At 42.4% G+C, this 14,886-nt stretch overlaps 2 protein-coding genes and 1 non-coding gene across 3 annotated transcripts in view; all 3 read left to right on the top strand.

Annotated features, from left to right (window-relative positions):
- Window positions 1–2,924, top strand: part of Pik3c2a (phosphatidylinositol-4-phosphate 3-kinase catalytic subunit type 2 alpha) — a 95,023-nt gene extending 92,099 nt beyond the window's left edge. The window contains exons 32-34 of the mRNA XM_029479584.1: window positions 371–480; window positions 565–690; window positions 1,581–2,924. Coding sequence (XP_029335444.1) covers window positions 371–480; window positions 565–690; window positions 1,581–1,763 — 419 coding nt within the window. The 3' untranslated portion in view covers window positions 1,764–2,924. The remainder of the gene's footprint in view (window positions 1–370; window positions 481–564; window positions 691–1,580) is intronic.
- A 4,811-nt stretch (window positions 2,925–7,735) lies between these two features.
- Window positions 7,736–10,328, top strand: Rps13 (ribosomal protein S13). The gene is made up of 6 exons (XM_021166781.1): window positions 7,736–7,841; window positions 7,978–8,026; window positions 8,152–8,230; window positions 8,836–9,005; window positions 9,459–9,559; window positions 10,254–10,328. The coding sequence occupies exons 1-6, from the start codon at window positions 7,819–7,821 to the stop codon at window positions 10,285–10,287; spliced, it is 456 nt and encodes a 151-aa protein (XP_021022440.1). The 5' UTR covers window positions 7,736–7,818; the 3' UTR covers window positions 10,288–10,328.
- On the top strand, window positions 8,666–8,752 carry LOC115031684. Its single transcript, XR_003837343.1, has one exon. It is a non-coding gene; the product is annotated as a small nucleolar RNA SNORD14 (small nucleolar RNA).
- Window positions 10,329–14,886: the final 4,558 nt, after the last annotated feature.

Below are 14,886 nucleotides of genomic sequence, written 5' to 3'. Positions count from 1 at the left end.
TATACTTTTTTCCTCCTGGTTGATAATTGATGACTTTTGTGATGGGGTAGAGGTGGATATGTGGATACATGTGTGTGGGGTCTAAAAATCAGCCCCTCCTCCCTCCTTCCCTCCCTCCCTCCCTCCCTTCCTTCCTTCCCTTTTGTTTTTGTTTTTTTTTTAAAGATTTTATGTGTATGAATATTTTGCCTGAATGTATTCATGTATACCATACACATGCCTGCAGAGGTCAGAAGAGGGGATTGCATGACATGAGATCTACTTTTCCTATCTGCTGCCTCTCACCGTGCCCTCATGCAGCAGTTCTTTTGCTGAAGTGTGAGCCATTTCAGGCACATTGAGATAAAGAGGAAAGTATTTCTGTTTTCAGGTGCAGTTCCCTTCAGCCCAACTCTGGGCCAAATAGGAGGAGCAGTAAAGTTATCTGTTTCTTACCGAAATGGCACCCTCTTCATCATGGTGATGCACATCAAAGATCTCGTGAGTGGTGACAAATGCTGACTGTAGAGTAAATTTGTACCTCAGTAGGAAGCACTACTATTAAGAGACTGCTTTTCTTTATAGGTGACTGAAGATGGGGCTGACCCAAATCCATATGTCAAAACATACCTGCTTCCAGATACCCACAAAACGTCAAAACGTAAAACCAAAATTTCACGTAAAACTAGGAACCCAACATTCAATGAAATGGTAAGCTAAGCTTCATTTCTAAAAATTTCGAAGAGTAGTTGCTTTGAGATTTCAATGCTTTTATTTCTGTAAGGTTTACTTGTTTTATGTGTGTGTAGTGTTTTGCTGCCATGTATGTAAGTGCAATGGATGTGTGTGGAACCCACAGAGGCCGAAAGGTGGTGCTGGTCTCTCTGGAACTGGAGTTACATACAGGCAGTTGTGAACCGCCTGTAGCTAATAAGAATTGAACCCAGTTCCTCTTACATACAGGCAGTTGTGAACTGCCTTGTAGCTAATAAGAATTGAACCCAATTCCTCTTTTTTTTTTTTTTTTTTTGGTTTTTCGAGACAGGGTTTCTCTGTGTAGCCCTGTCTGTCCTGGAACTCACTTTATAGAGCAGGCTGGCCTCGAACTCAGAAATCCACCTACCTCTGCCTCCCAAGTACTGGGATTAAAGGCATGCGCCTTCTGAGTTTGAGAACACAGAGAAATCCTGTCTGGAAAAAAAAAAGAAAGGAAAAAAATGGAATTTTAATCTGTTTTTGGAAGATAATTTTAAAATTATATTATCAAACTTGCTTTCCATCTATCCTCTTTTTTTCTCCAGTGATTATATTACCTTAAGGTAATCACCAGGTAATTTCTTTTTCTTTCCCCGTCACTCCTGCTCACAGAAACCATGTCTGAGAGTTTAGGGATCTGTTTTTTGACAGTGATTGGTCCTACTTTATTCAGTGTCTGTGTCAAACACTGACAGACTCCAGAAGTTAAAAACATGCTTCTGATGCTCTGAGACAACCCTGCTGCTCTAGTCAGTGCCATTCATTGCATCACTCTTTGTCTTACATTTTGTTGAAAACATTCCAAGAAACCAATCCTTATCCTTTCTCTCCCCCCCCTATTCTAGCTTGTATATAGTGGATACAGCAGAGAAACTCTGAGGCAGAGAGAACTTCAATTGAGTGTACTCAGTGCAGAATCTCTGCGGGAGAATTTCTTCTTGGGAGGAATAACCCTGCCACTGAAAGATTTCAACTTGAGCAAAGAGACAGTTAAGTGGTATCAGCTGACTGCGGCAACATACCTATAAACTTCAGACTTCTGAGCTTTGGAAACAAGGAGTTATAAATGTGTGCGCATGCGCACATGCACACACTTGGGAACTTTGTATAATTTCATACTGTGGCAGAAATTATAAACTTAACATGTTGGACCAACTGTCAGTCATATGACTAACTTTTATAGAAGCCATTGCTATTTCAAAGTTATTTTGTTGAGTGCTACCAATCCCAAACTTAATATATACTAAGTCCTGAGAAAGACTTTGACATAATACTGTGTCATTTTGGTCACCTTGTCTGTACTCTTCCTCTTCCTACACAGACGCAGCAAATTGTTTTTTGTTATGCACCTCACAGCCTTTACCACTGTGTATGTTCACAGACACCAAAGGAAAGATGCAGCTGCTACTCAACAGGCTGAAAAGCAAAGCACAAATAGTAGTCAGAATGCTGAGAACTACTAAGTCGTTTATAGAATAGAAAAAAATACGATTTGTATTCATTGTTAAAGCCTTTTCAGAGTAAGTGCCAATGACTGAAGTTGTAAATAACAGTGCCTTACTTAACTCATGCTTCACTGGCACTCCACTTCTGATTAAAGAGCAAGTAGTTTTCATGCATTTTCACCCACCTTACTGAAGACAGCATGTCATGTACATTTACTAATGCATGTCATGTACATTTACTAATGGTTTCTCCACAGAAATACTATTTCCTCTACTTCTGGTTGTTTTCACTATTAAGCTATTTAACTTAATGTTTATTGCCCCGTAATTGAATGAGATTCATTGATATTCTAAATTGGTATTTCAAATTCTATCATTCCATTATCATTTGTAAGGGTGCGAACTGAAATTGGAGTTTCACTTCTATGCATTTATACTTTACTCCCTCATTAAACAAATGGAAATTGTTCAGCCTTATTCCCTGTTTTGTTTGGTAAGGTGCCCAGGCAGGATAAGGAGTTTAATTTAGACATTTATGGAAGGTGGTGTGTAAACTGTCCTGTTTTTGTAAACATTGTACATTCACATGGAAGAATTATTTTCTGTAATACAATGAAATGAAAATTGCAAGAGAGAAGTGTGAAGATACTGTGGAGTAGACATTAAGAATAAGATTCATTTTTAAAGCCAGGCATGGTGGCGCACGCCTTTAATCCCAGCACTTGGGAGGCAGAGGCAGGTGGATTTCTGAGTTCAAGGCCAGCCAGGGCTACACAGAGAAACCCTGTCTCGAAAAAAAAAAATTCATTTTTATTTCCCATTTCAGACATAATTTTGTTTAGTTTTGATAAACATGTATATATAATAAATTTCTTGGTTAGAAGTTCAAATATTTTTAGAAAGGTAATAGAGATGTAGCAAATTTGGTAGTTAGAGAAAACTGACAAACTACTTAATGAAGGGTACCAAGAAAGGACAATCTGATTCAGTTCGCCAGAATAAAAATTTTATGAAGTGTACAAAGTGATTGACAGAAATGATACTTACAGAGTTAAATTAAGAGTTAAGAGTGTTATCATTGGAATACATTTTTAAAAAAATCAAAACTTGAAATATTTGGTGCCTAACACTATGGTCCATTTGTAGGGAAACCTGTATGAGTATGTGAATTTTTTATATTAAACTGTGTTGTCTACTTGATAATTGAAATGAAGATCTAAGCACCGTTGTTTGCTTTTTCCACAATTAACATTTCCTTAAATAGTTTTGCAGATGTAAGTAGCACTAGAATATTTTTTCTTTTGAGAGAAACCTAATTCCATTCCATGGGTCACCTAGCTTCTTTAAAAAATGCTGTTTGTAAAAAAAGGTCGTCATTGACTGGACTCGTGGACCTTTTTGTGATCTGTTACCGTGTATCTTAGCAGAAACAGAATTAAAAATGTAATGTCACTTCAGTGACAAGAAATCTGATTAATATCTAAAGGTATATATTATAAGTAATACTGTATAGTTAACAAATATTCAAAAGGTGATACTGTCTCTTAATTTAACTCAATTTGTGCCTTCTTTGGTCATTAGAATACATATATTTTAATGTAAGTTATTTCTTTATAAAATGCTAATCTTCAGCCCATACCAAAAACCAGTGATAGGGAGGAGAATGCAGCCTCCGTGCACTACAGCTGCAGTCGCTGAGTCAGCTGGCTTCTAAAGCTTCCTAACAGTCACCTTAAATAACTCGAAAAACAAGAACGCTAAACAAGCCAAGACACTAATGTTTATGTATATCATATTTATAACTACCTTCAAGTAAAAATCATTCTGCTACGTACAAGTCCTGTGCCAGAATTGTTTGTTCTTGCCAGTGCTCTAGGATCTGAAGATGATAGTTCATCCCAAGAACCTGTGTTCTCTGAGGAATCCAATGAGATTGGCACCAATGCTTTTTATTACTGTGTTTATGTGAATGAGTTGTTAAAGCATGTGTATCTTTTTTACGTACTTTTTTTTTCAAATTAAAGTTGTATATAAAGTTCAAAATCTTGCCTTAAATTGTTTAATTCTTTCTAAGACTCATGAATTGTAACATTTAAAAAAATTCACTTTTGATAACTCAGATTTAAAAAAAAAAAAAAACACTGAAGACCTGCTATTATGATACACATTTACTTACATGCTGTTCACTAGCAATGCAAATATAGATGTAATTACTAGTGTCACCTGTAAGAACAAAATGCTTTAATTATATCAGCATAGTGAGTTAAGATGTATAATATTTTTATTAATACTTGGAATATATTCATTGAATTGAATGTGACTTCATAACTATACTACAATTAAAATATTTCTGAAATAAAGGAACTCAGCTGTCATTTCCTTCCTTCTTGATTCAGTATTTTGGTTTCAAACTTTAATAATATAATTATTGCATCTTACCCAAGAGTTTGTAAAACTTATCCTAAATTTGGATGTGACTTTTTGAAGGTCTAGATAATGTGCTACAGCCTATCGCTTCCTGAGAGGTCAATTCTGCAGGTATGGTTCTTGGTCTGTGAACATTCACTTAGCCATTCTAGTTCAGAGCTGAGAAGTGCAAGTTAACACCATACTTTTGTTCTGGATTATGAGCACAAGACTGGCTCTCTAACCATTCTAATAATTTGAAAAAACAGTATAAAGACCTTGAAAGGACAATTAAGGGGCTGTTGAAATGGCTAAGCGGCTAAGGGCACTGGCTGCTCTTCAGGAGGTCTTGAATTCAATTCCCAGCTACCACATGGTGGCTCACAACCATCTACTAGAGGATCTGATGCCTTCTTCCAGCAGGCAGATATATATGCAGCAGAGCATTCATACATTAAATAAGAAGCCAAGTCCTCATGCTGTCCGCTATCCTCTGGCTCCCTAAACCTTCAGAGAGAGAGAGAGAGAGATGGCTTATGTAAGCTTATCCTTTGAAATAACTGAGTTTTGCCTGAGTGCCAAGCTGCTTGCCAGTACTAGAGTTCAAACTATTGCAGGTAGTGGGCTAGAGAGATGACTTAGTGCTACAATGGCTATCTGTTGTAGAAGACTAGAGTTTGGTTCCCAGTACAAAGTACAAGTGCTTATTACTCTAGTTCTTACCCAATATCGTCTTCTGGCCTCTGGGCACTGCACTCAGCTTGCACAGCTATACAAGTAATTTATAAGGGGGGGAGTGGCTAGAAAGAAGGCTAAGGGGTTAAGAGCACTTACTGGTCTTGCAGAGGGCTTGGGTTCAGTTTCATCCATGTTGCTACATCCACATAGCAACTAAGAATTTTCTATCAACTCCAGTTCCAAACCTATCTGATGCCCTCTACTGGCCTCCATGGGCACTGCAGGTACTGTGATGCCAAGACACACATGACACACATCTTTAAAAGTATATTAATTTTTTTCCAGGTAGACATGTTACTATGTAACATTAGAAATGTGCTTGGTGCCTTTAATCCCAGCACTTGGGAGGCAGAGGCAGGTGAATTTCTGAGTTTGAGGCCAGCCTGGTCTACAAGGTGAGATCCAGGTCAGCCAGGGTTACCCAGAGAAACCCTGTCTCAAAAAACCAAAAAGAAAAAAAAAAATGTGCTTGGAATGAGTAGAAGTAAGGGCAAAGTGGAAGGACATGAGGCCAGGGACTTGGGTTTTATTTCATCTGGGTTTTATTTCAAATACATAGAGAAAATATAAAAAGAGAGCCCCTGAAATGGCTCAGTAGCCAAAAGTGCTTGCTGTGCACTGACAACTCTAGTTTGATATTAAAAGCCAGGTAAAAAGGTGAAAACCTCCACAAGGTTATCCTTTTACCCTATATTCACACATTAAAAGTCTTTTTCAAAACAATATAGATCTTCCAGAGGTCCTGAGTTCAATTCCCAGCAACCACATGGTGGCTCACAACCATCTATAATGGGTTCTGATGCCCTCTTCTGGAGTGTCTGAAGATAGCTACAGTGTACTTATATATAATAAATAAATAAATAAATCTTTAAAACACACACACAATTTGCCCTCTTCTGGAGTGTCTGAAGATAGCTACAGTGTACCTATATATAATTAATAAATCTTTAAAACACACACAATTTAGAGGAATTTACAAAGAAACCACTAGCCCCCAGGCAGACAATGGATTGTATACATAATGGGACACCACTTAAGCTGCCTGAGAAATGATGGATAGGATTGGGGTACCCGTGGAAACAATGAAGTATTTGATACATTTCTGTGGTGAGATGTGTTGGAGTGACTCGTGGAAATGAGAAGGACTACAGAACCCTAAATTTGTATTCGGACAAATGTGTTAGAGTGAAATGAAGTATTCTTGCTTAGGGATTGCGAATTGAAGCCAAGCTTGATGTACGGATCACGTATCTGGGCTAAAAGTGTGTATCTGGTTAATTAATCAAATACAACTTTGCCAGGAAATAAATACAAATTTGGTTCAAGTTCCCAATGTTTTGGAAAACGTAATTCAACTAGTAATGGGTTAAAAGAACGCAGCTGGGCGTGATGGCTCAAGCCTTTCATCATCAGCATTTTTTTAAAGAGACAGAGGCAGAAAGACTTAACGTGTGTTTGAAGCAAGCCTGGTCTACAAGGCGAGTTCCTGAACAACCAGAACTACATTGAGGGACCCGGTCTCAAACACAACAAAAAGAAAACTGGATCAGTATTTCAGTACTGTTTCAAATCTCTCACGCTTCACTTTTCAACAGGGTCTTGTAGATCTGAGTTTCTTGGGTCCATGTCTTTGTTGTTTTTTGTTGCATTTACAATAAATTGTTTTGTTTGTTTGGTTGGTTTTTGTTTTTTTTTTTTTGGTTTTTCGAGACAGGGTTTCTCTGTGTAGCCCTGGCTGTCCTGGCACTCACGTTGTAGACCAGGCTGGCCTCGAACTCAGAGATCCACCTGCCTCTGCCTCCCAAGTGCTGGGATTAAAGGCGTGCGCCACCACGCCCGGCACAATAAATTGTTATATTCACCCATTCTTCGAACGCTCTGAGGTAAACCGGACTAGGTCATCCATAAAAGACCAACTCCCGGGGTAGTCCCTTTCCCCCTCATCTTCTCGAAGCTTCTTTCCTCGTTCCCAACTCTTCTCCGACGGGGGCCAGCGGTTCTGCGCTCCGCCCTGTGTACAAAAGGCGCGCAGACAGAACAGACCGGGGCGGGGCTCCGAAGCCTAGGATTAACGATCTAGAAAGAAGCGCTGGCTGCACCCAGGCATTGCGATCATCCCACACTGCACGAGTTCGGGGCTGCAGAGGGAGCCCTGAGGATCCCGCAGCTTATCCAAATCCTTCAGCCCAGGACTCGAGCACGCCCTAGGTCCCCTCAGATGCGACTTCCGAAGAGACGTTAGAGACTGACTTCCTGCTCTGGGTAAGAGCAAGACTAGAGACAAGGGCTCAAGGCGTAGCAGCCCAGCCATACTCGTAACGCCTCGCCGCCGTGCCTTCTGGGACGCGTAGTCTCGCGGGCTCCGGTGGCCACACTATGTAGCCCCGCCCCCGCGCGAGAGCAAACGTCGATGAGTGGCGTCACTTCCTGTGCGGCTTGACTTCCTGTGCTGTTTCCTACCTCGTTCTCTCTTTGCTGCCAGACCTCCGCCATCATGGGTCGCATGCACGCTCCCGGGTGAGCCCGCGGCGCCGACCTGGGTTGCGGGGCTGGGGCGCGGGGCTGAGAGAGGAGGATGCGGGCTGCGGGTGAAGGGACAGTGGGGCTGCTTGGGGCGCGGGTCGCCGTTTTACTCCCTTTCTTCTGTTTTCAGGAAGGGCCTGTCCCAGTCGGCGCTGCCCTACCGCCGTAGCGTCCCCACGGTGAGTAGAGGCTGAGGGTTGGAGGGCGGCGTGGGAAGCGATCGGTGCGCGGGAGGATGGGACCCGAAGTGGAAGGTTGCCGCCGTGCTCTCTCATCCTAAGGCCGATTTCTCTTCTATCTGCAGTGGCTGAAGTTGACGTCTGACGACGTGAAGGAACAGATTTACAAATTGGCCAAGAAAGGCCTGACTCCCTCCCAGATAGGTGAGTGTTGATGTAGTCTCTTCCTTCTGCTCTCGAGAAACAAATGTGCCTAGTCCGTATGTTAAAAACTTTCCTCCTGCTTCCACAGCGGAGCAAGGACTGTCTGGGATTGAGTCACATCTAACTGAATTGATTCTAAGCTGCTGTGACTTTGTACATGGGAAATAACTCGGTTTTGGTAACCTGGCTCCTGAGTCTGGGATACCTGCTCATAGGAGGAAAATGTCCTCTTTAGGAAATAAAAAGTTCGCTAGAAATATGCAGAAAAAATAATGAGAAATGGGCTCAGCTGATCTGAAGTAATTTGAGGTTTAAAAGCAATAACATGCAGTTTTAAAGATAGGTACAAATAAATGTTGGGCTGCTTTTAAGTTAATACTAAATATAAAGGTAGAAGTCACATTGGTTCCTCTGGTCAGATGCATTCTGGCAAGCTCACAGTGATGATGGTGTTCCAACATTCGCAGTTTCCACCAGAAGGACTTTCCATGTTGGGTTGACCTTCCTTGGATGTCTGAGTGAGCTGAAATTTTGGAGAATGGCTGTTAGGGGTTGGGGTTTATCGCGTGTGTGTGTGTGCTTGAGCAGTATGTTTCTCTTTTCAGGTGTAATCCTGAGGGACTCACACGGGGTGGCCCAGGTCCGTTTTGTGACTGGAAATAAAATCTTGAGAATTCTCAAGTCCAAAGGCCTTGCCCCTGACCTCCCCGAGGATCTCTACCATTTGATTAAGAAAGCTGTTGCTGTCCGAAAGCACCTTGAGAGGAACAGAAAGGTAAGCCAGACAACAAACCAGGTGTTGTGTCGAGACACTTGGCGCTACGGATCTTCAGAGGGGAGAACACACTTGGGTCCTCTCAGGTGGTTCTGGGTGCTGGCTAATAGTCAACGTGATAGTTTCCTAGAAATGGGTGGTTTGATTTTTTTAGCTCCCCTAAACTATTACATCCAGTTGGTCCCAGGTGCTGGCGCTCTAGTGTAGGTTTGTGACTATGGGCCTTATTCTAGGAGCTTAAATTGCTTCTGTGGGTTTGGTGGTGCATGCCCTTAATTGTTGGAGTTTGGGACCAGCCTGGTCTAACAAGTTGTAAAACAACCAACTTATTCTGTATAATAATAAGATACCCTGCCTCCTTTAAAAAATTGCCCTAAGAACTTAACCTAACCATAGAAGCTATTTAGTTTCTTTACTTGTTGGTGGTTTTCTTAAATCTCTTTTTATTTCTAGGATAAGGATGCTAAATTCCGCCTGATTCTGATAGAGAGCAGAATTCACCGATTGGCTCGATACTATAAGACTAAGCGGGTGCTCCCACCCAATTGGAAATAGTAAGTATATAGTTTTTGGTTGGCAAATCAGCTAGATAGTAAATAATGAATAGTGGTAGGCATTTTGCCTTTTTGGGTTTTGTGGTTAAGTGTCATTTCAGTTCAACTCTGTCATAGTGGGGAAGCTTGCATGGGTGATACATAGTCACACGACAGTGTTCTGTCAAAATGTTACCTGAGCCGGGCATGGTGGCGCACGCCTTTAGTCTCAGGAGGCAGAGGCAGGCGGATTTCTGAGTTCCGGGACAGCCAAGGCTACACAGAGAAACCCTGTCTCAAGAAAACGAAGGAAGGAAGGAAGAAATGTTACCTAGGGGCAAGCCGGTTTCTGCATTAGAGGCTGGCCTAGTCTACACAGTTATTTCCAGGACAGCCAGAACTGGTTGATTTATGATGTTTGGGGAGTTGATAGATGCTGTTTAACTATGAATGAAATCCCCCCCCTTTTGTTTCATGAGTTGCTCGCTATGATAAGCATACAAACATTGACAGTTTATGGCAGATAGGTTGATATTTCCACCATTTGGCCGTAGACGTCTGGCTGAGAGCAAACCTGTTCATCCTCATGCTTAAACTTAGGGCTTAGTTGGATGCACTGTATGCAGTTGGGGATTAAAGCTGTTTGGGGATAGCTCCAATCACCAAGTCCGGTACTAATCCCAGTTTCTCTCTCTCTCTCTTTTTTTTTCCACAGTGAGTCATCCACAGCCTCTGCTCTAGTGGCATAAATGCTATTGTGTGCACAAGCAATAAAATCGCTTTGAGTAAATTTGTGTTTTGTGTCTTTCTGCATTGGTGCTGCGTGTGTTTGGGAAGTGTTTTGGCATGTTTTGCAGTAGGTGGTTTCCCTGGCCACTTAAACTCGCAGTCCAGCTGGTACAAAGGTTGGCGGGTTGTTACTATCAGCATGTAGGAGAACTGTAAGACACTAGGAAGTTGTGAAAGCTTGAGTCCTCTTGTATTCAGTGTTTAAAATGTGTGAGGTGTTAATGAGCATAGCATTGCTGACTGATTCCCTCTTCCTGGGGGTGTCTTAAGGAAAGCTGAAGTCCGTACATTCTGATTAAGGAGTGAATTACTTTGTGGCTGCATCACAGTCATACAGGGCTTTCAGAGAGTAAAAGAGGAAGAACTCACCTTGTCATGTAGTCTGGACAACAGGATGGATCAAACTCCAACTCCTTATTTTCTCCCTTTTTCAAAACAGGGTTTCTCTGTGCAACTGTGGCTGTCCTGGAACTCTATAGACTAGACTGGCCTTGAACTCAGAAATCCACCTGCCTCTGTCTCCCAAGTGCTGGGATTTAAGGTGTTTGCCACCACTGCCTGGCCAAACTCCACTTTCAAAAAGAGCCCTACCCTTAGAGATTGTATTTGTGTGAAGTCTCTGCCATGTTGCTTGGACAGTAATGATACTACACTGAAGTCATTGTCTCAGGGCTGATGATAGGGTTTGGCAGGTTTGGTACTTAGCAGCAAGCCTGAAGACCGGAGTTCAACCCTGGGAACCATCTGGTGTGAAGAAACTTCTGTAAGTTATACTTTGAATTTAAAATATGGCCAGTGCACACAAATATGTAAAAACCCATCCTAGTGACAGTGGGATGAAGGTCTGGATACTGTGATGTGTGACTGGTTGTACTACATAGGGTTTTAACCTGCAGAAATGTGGGGATACAGTGCTAGTGGGTGAGATAGCAAGGGCCAGGGGGTTCAAAGGTATGTAGCATGTTAGTCCTATATGTGGGCATCAGGCTGACTGAGGTCGGCCACACAGTGTAACCCTTTCTCACCACCCTGTATTTCTGCATTTTCCAATGCTGTTTGCTTTACCTGCACATTGGCTATTGTTAGCAGGATGGCTAAGTTTAGAAACTTGCCTGTGGACTGAGTTCTGGCATTAAAAGCATGTGCCTCTCCCAGTTAGGTACATTTTACTTTAGAAAGCATTTCATATTCTTGGTAACAATCTCTGACCCCGGGAAACAGCAGGTATACAATTTGTCCAAATCTGTTAGTGTGAGAATCTAAAATTTTCATGTTTTCTTCAGTTGTGTTCCTTTTGAAGAAAAGTGACCTATATCTGCTACGTGCCTTAGACAAAACTTGAAATGATCTGTTTTTATGATAGTTCCAGGTTCATGAAGAAGACCACCGTTACCAAGGTTTGTATCTCTGGCATGTGCTTTATTCTACATTGGAATGAAGGATTCACTGGCTTTTAGTAAGTTTGTAACCTTTTGTTTTGCTCTTGAGTGTGTGCATATGCACACCGCAGTGTGTCTATGGTGGACAGCTAGCTTTAGGGATCCTCGCCTGCCTTGGTTCTTGCCCCGCACTGAGTCCTCCTGCTAGCTGGCTGACTGTGCTTCCTCCTCTCTCCATCCCACATAGGATTGCTGGGCTCACTGTAGCATTTGTAGTCATAAACCAGGAGACAGACAGGCCTGATCTATAGAATGAGTACAGGGCCAGCCAAGGCTACATAACAAGACCCTTTCTCAAAAAGGTCAGTGAAACAAGGGCTGGATGATGTCTCTGAAGTTGATCATTTGCAAGAGTTTGGTTCCTAGCAATCCTGTCAGGCACCTCACAACCACCTGCCTGCAGTTCCAGGAGATTGGATAACTTCTGCTGGGCTCTCTGGACATGTACTTAACACAAACATGCAGTTTTTCTCCCAACCATCTGTAATGGAATCTGATCTCTTTTTCTGGTGTGTCTGAAAGAGAGCAACAGTGTACTCACATAAAAAAAAAAAAAAAATTAAAAAAAAAAAACTCACTCGGGGCTGGGTGTGGTGGCACACGCCTTTAATCCCAGCACTCTGGAGGCAGAGGCAGGCAGATCGAGGCCAGCCTGGTCTACAAAGTGAGTTCCAGGACAGACAGGGCTATCTGGGCTATACAGGGAAATCCTGTCTCAAAAAAACCAAAAAAAAAAAAAAAAACCTGCCCTTGACTTTTTCAGGGTGGAGCTGGTGAGGCTGCCTGATGGATAAGTGCACTTGCCATCCAGTCCCAGTCTGGAAGGTGAGAATCCACTCCTGTGAGTTGTTCTGATCCTCCCCTAAAACAGTGTAAAATAGATAAAATTCACATGCTAACCTCCAGTCTCCCAGGTAGTAACTCATTGCTTTCAGTATACTCTGAAGTGCTTAACCGCTGCATAGCACAAGACAATGTCTCATGTTTTGAGAAAGGGTCTCTATAGCACTGGCTGGCCCTGAACTCTGCATAGTGGAAATGATTAAGACTAGGAAACTGTTCTTTTCAGGCGCCCTTTTGATTGACAGAGAAATGAAAAAAGTCTAGATTGGAAATAACTTTCTGTAAGAGCCGTCTTGGTGTTAATCGTTCCTGACTCAGGAGCAGGAAGACACTGGTGTTTGCTGTGACGTCAGCTGTCGCTCTTCTAGCTTCAAACCCGCTCAGGTCGCCTCCTGCTTTTAGGACTCACTGCCCAGCAGTGCACGAGCTGCAGTAATACCCAGCTCTTAGTTTTCATGTGGTCTGCAGGGTGCTCCATACCATTTCAGCCCACTGCTGCCCTGCTGCTGTGGAAAACCTTGAATTACTCCTTTGACAGCTTCACCNCCCCCNTTTTNTTTTTTTNTTTTTTTTTTTTTTTTTTTTTTTTAAGACAGGGTCATCTGTGTAGCCCTGGCTGTCCTGGAACTCACTCTGTAGACCAGGCTGGCCTCAAACTCAGAAATCCGCCTGCCTCTACCTCTAGAGTGCTACGATTAAAGGCGTGCACCACCACTCCCGGCACCCCCATTTTCAATTCTCTCTCTTTTATTTTTAAGATTTATTTATTATATATTAAGTACACTGTAGCTGTCTTCAGACACATCAGAAGAGGGAGTCAGATCTCATTACCGATGGTTGTGAGCCACCGTGTGGTTGCTGGGATTTGAACTCTGGACCTCGGAGTAGTCAGTGCTCTTATTTGCACATCAGACTTTCTGGTCCCTCTAGTTTTCTTTTTTTTTTTTTTTTGTTTTTCGAGACAGGGTTTCTCTGTATAAACCCTGGCTGTCCTGGAACTCACCTTTGTAGACCAGGCTGGCCTCGAATTCAGAAATCCGCCTGCCTCTGCCTCCCAAGTGCTGGGATTAAAGGCGTGCGCCACCACGCCCAGCTCTCTAGTTTTCTTTTTACTCTTCATTTCCATCTTATTCCCTAGAAGGTTTCAATGTTATCTTTTAATCTTGATAATTTTCTGTTTTACTTCCCTTTAAGTGCAGAGGTATGCTATCTACCTTATAAACAGTGCTTACCTATTTCTGAAATGTAAAAACACCACACTGCTTGGCTTTACATCACTAACGGGATGATACAGTGTGGATGGTACTTCCCACCCAGAGGAGCAGGCACAGATGCTCAAGAGCAGCAATAACAGGAAGTGATGTGAAGTACGAAGCGGTGCAGTGCATTGACAGTGATGACAGTTTTCTTGAACATAATTTTTCTCACAAGTCTAATTTTTAGTAAAGTTGATGTTTAAGTGGCTTGCAGGATTTCTGACTTTTTTATAACTAAGAGTGGGTTTCTCTGTGTGTAGCCCTGGCTGTCCTGGAATGACCTGTCGACCATACTGGCCTTGAGCAAGAGATCCACTTGCCTCTACCTTCCAAATGCTGGATTAAAGGTGTGCACCACCACTGCCTGTTGGATTTCCGATATTTTTTTTAAATGCAAATCAACAGTTGCACAGCCTCTGACATTTCCATTCCCTTTATTTATTTTATGTGAGTACATTGTTGCTGCCTTCAAACACACCAGAAGAGGGCATTGGAGCCCATTACATGTGGTTGTGGTTTCCAAGAATTGAACTCAGGACTTCTGAAAAAGCACTTAGTGCACTTAACAGCTGAGCCATCTCTCCAGACCTGAATTTCTGAAAATTTTAACAGTTGACTCTTGTGAGCCCATTGAAGCCAGCTCTAGAACTGGGCATGGTGACAAATGCCTTTAATCTCAGCATTCAGGAGGCAGAGGCAGGTGGAGCTCTTGAGTTTGAGGTCAGCCTGGTCGCCAGTGAGTTCCAGGACAGCATGGGGAAACCCTGTCTTGCCCACCACCACCACCCCCAGAGAAAAATTTGTACCCATTTTAATTTTGAAATTCTATTTGGGCTGGTGAGATGGCTCAGTGGGTAAGAGCACCCGACTGCTCTTCCGAAGGTCCAGAGTTCAATTCCCAGCAACCACATGGTTGGTGGCTCACAACCATCTGTAACAAGATCTGGCGCCCTCTTCTGGAGTGTCTGAAGACAGCTACAGTGTACTTACATATAATAAAATAAATAAATCTTAAAAAAAA

The sequence above is a fragment of the Mus caroli genome, chromosome 7 (genome assembly GCF_900094665.2).
Source record: "Mus caroli chromosome 7, CAROLI_EIJ_v1.1, whole genome shotgun sequence".
Taxonomy (NCBI): domain Eukaryota; kingdom Metazoa; phylum Chordata; class Mammalia; order Rodentia; family Muridae; genus Mus; species Mus caroli.
The sequence above is the reverse complement of the archived record's forward strand: the minus strand, read 5'-3'. Positions and strand labels throughout refer to the sequence as shown.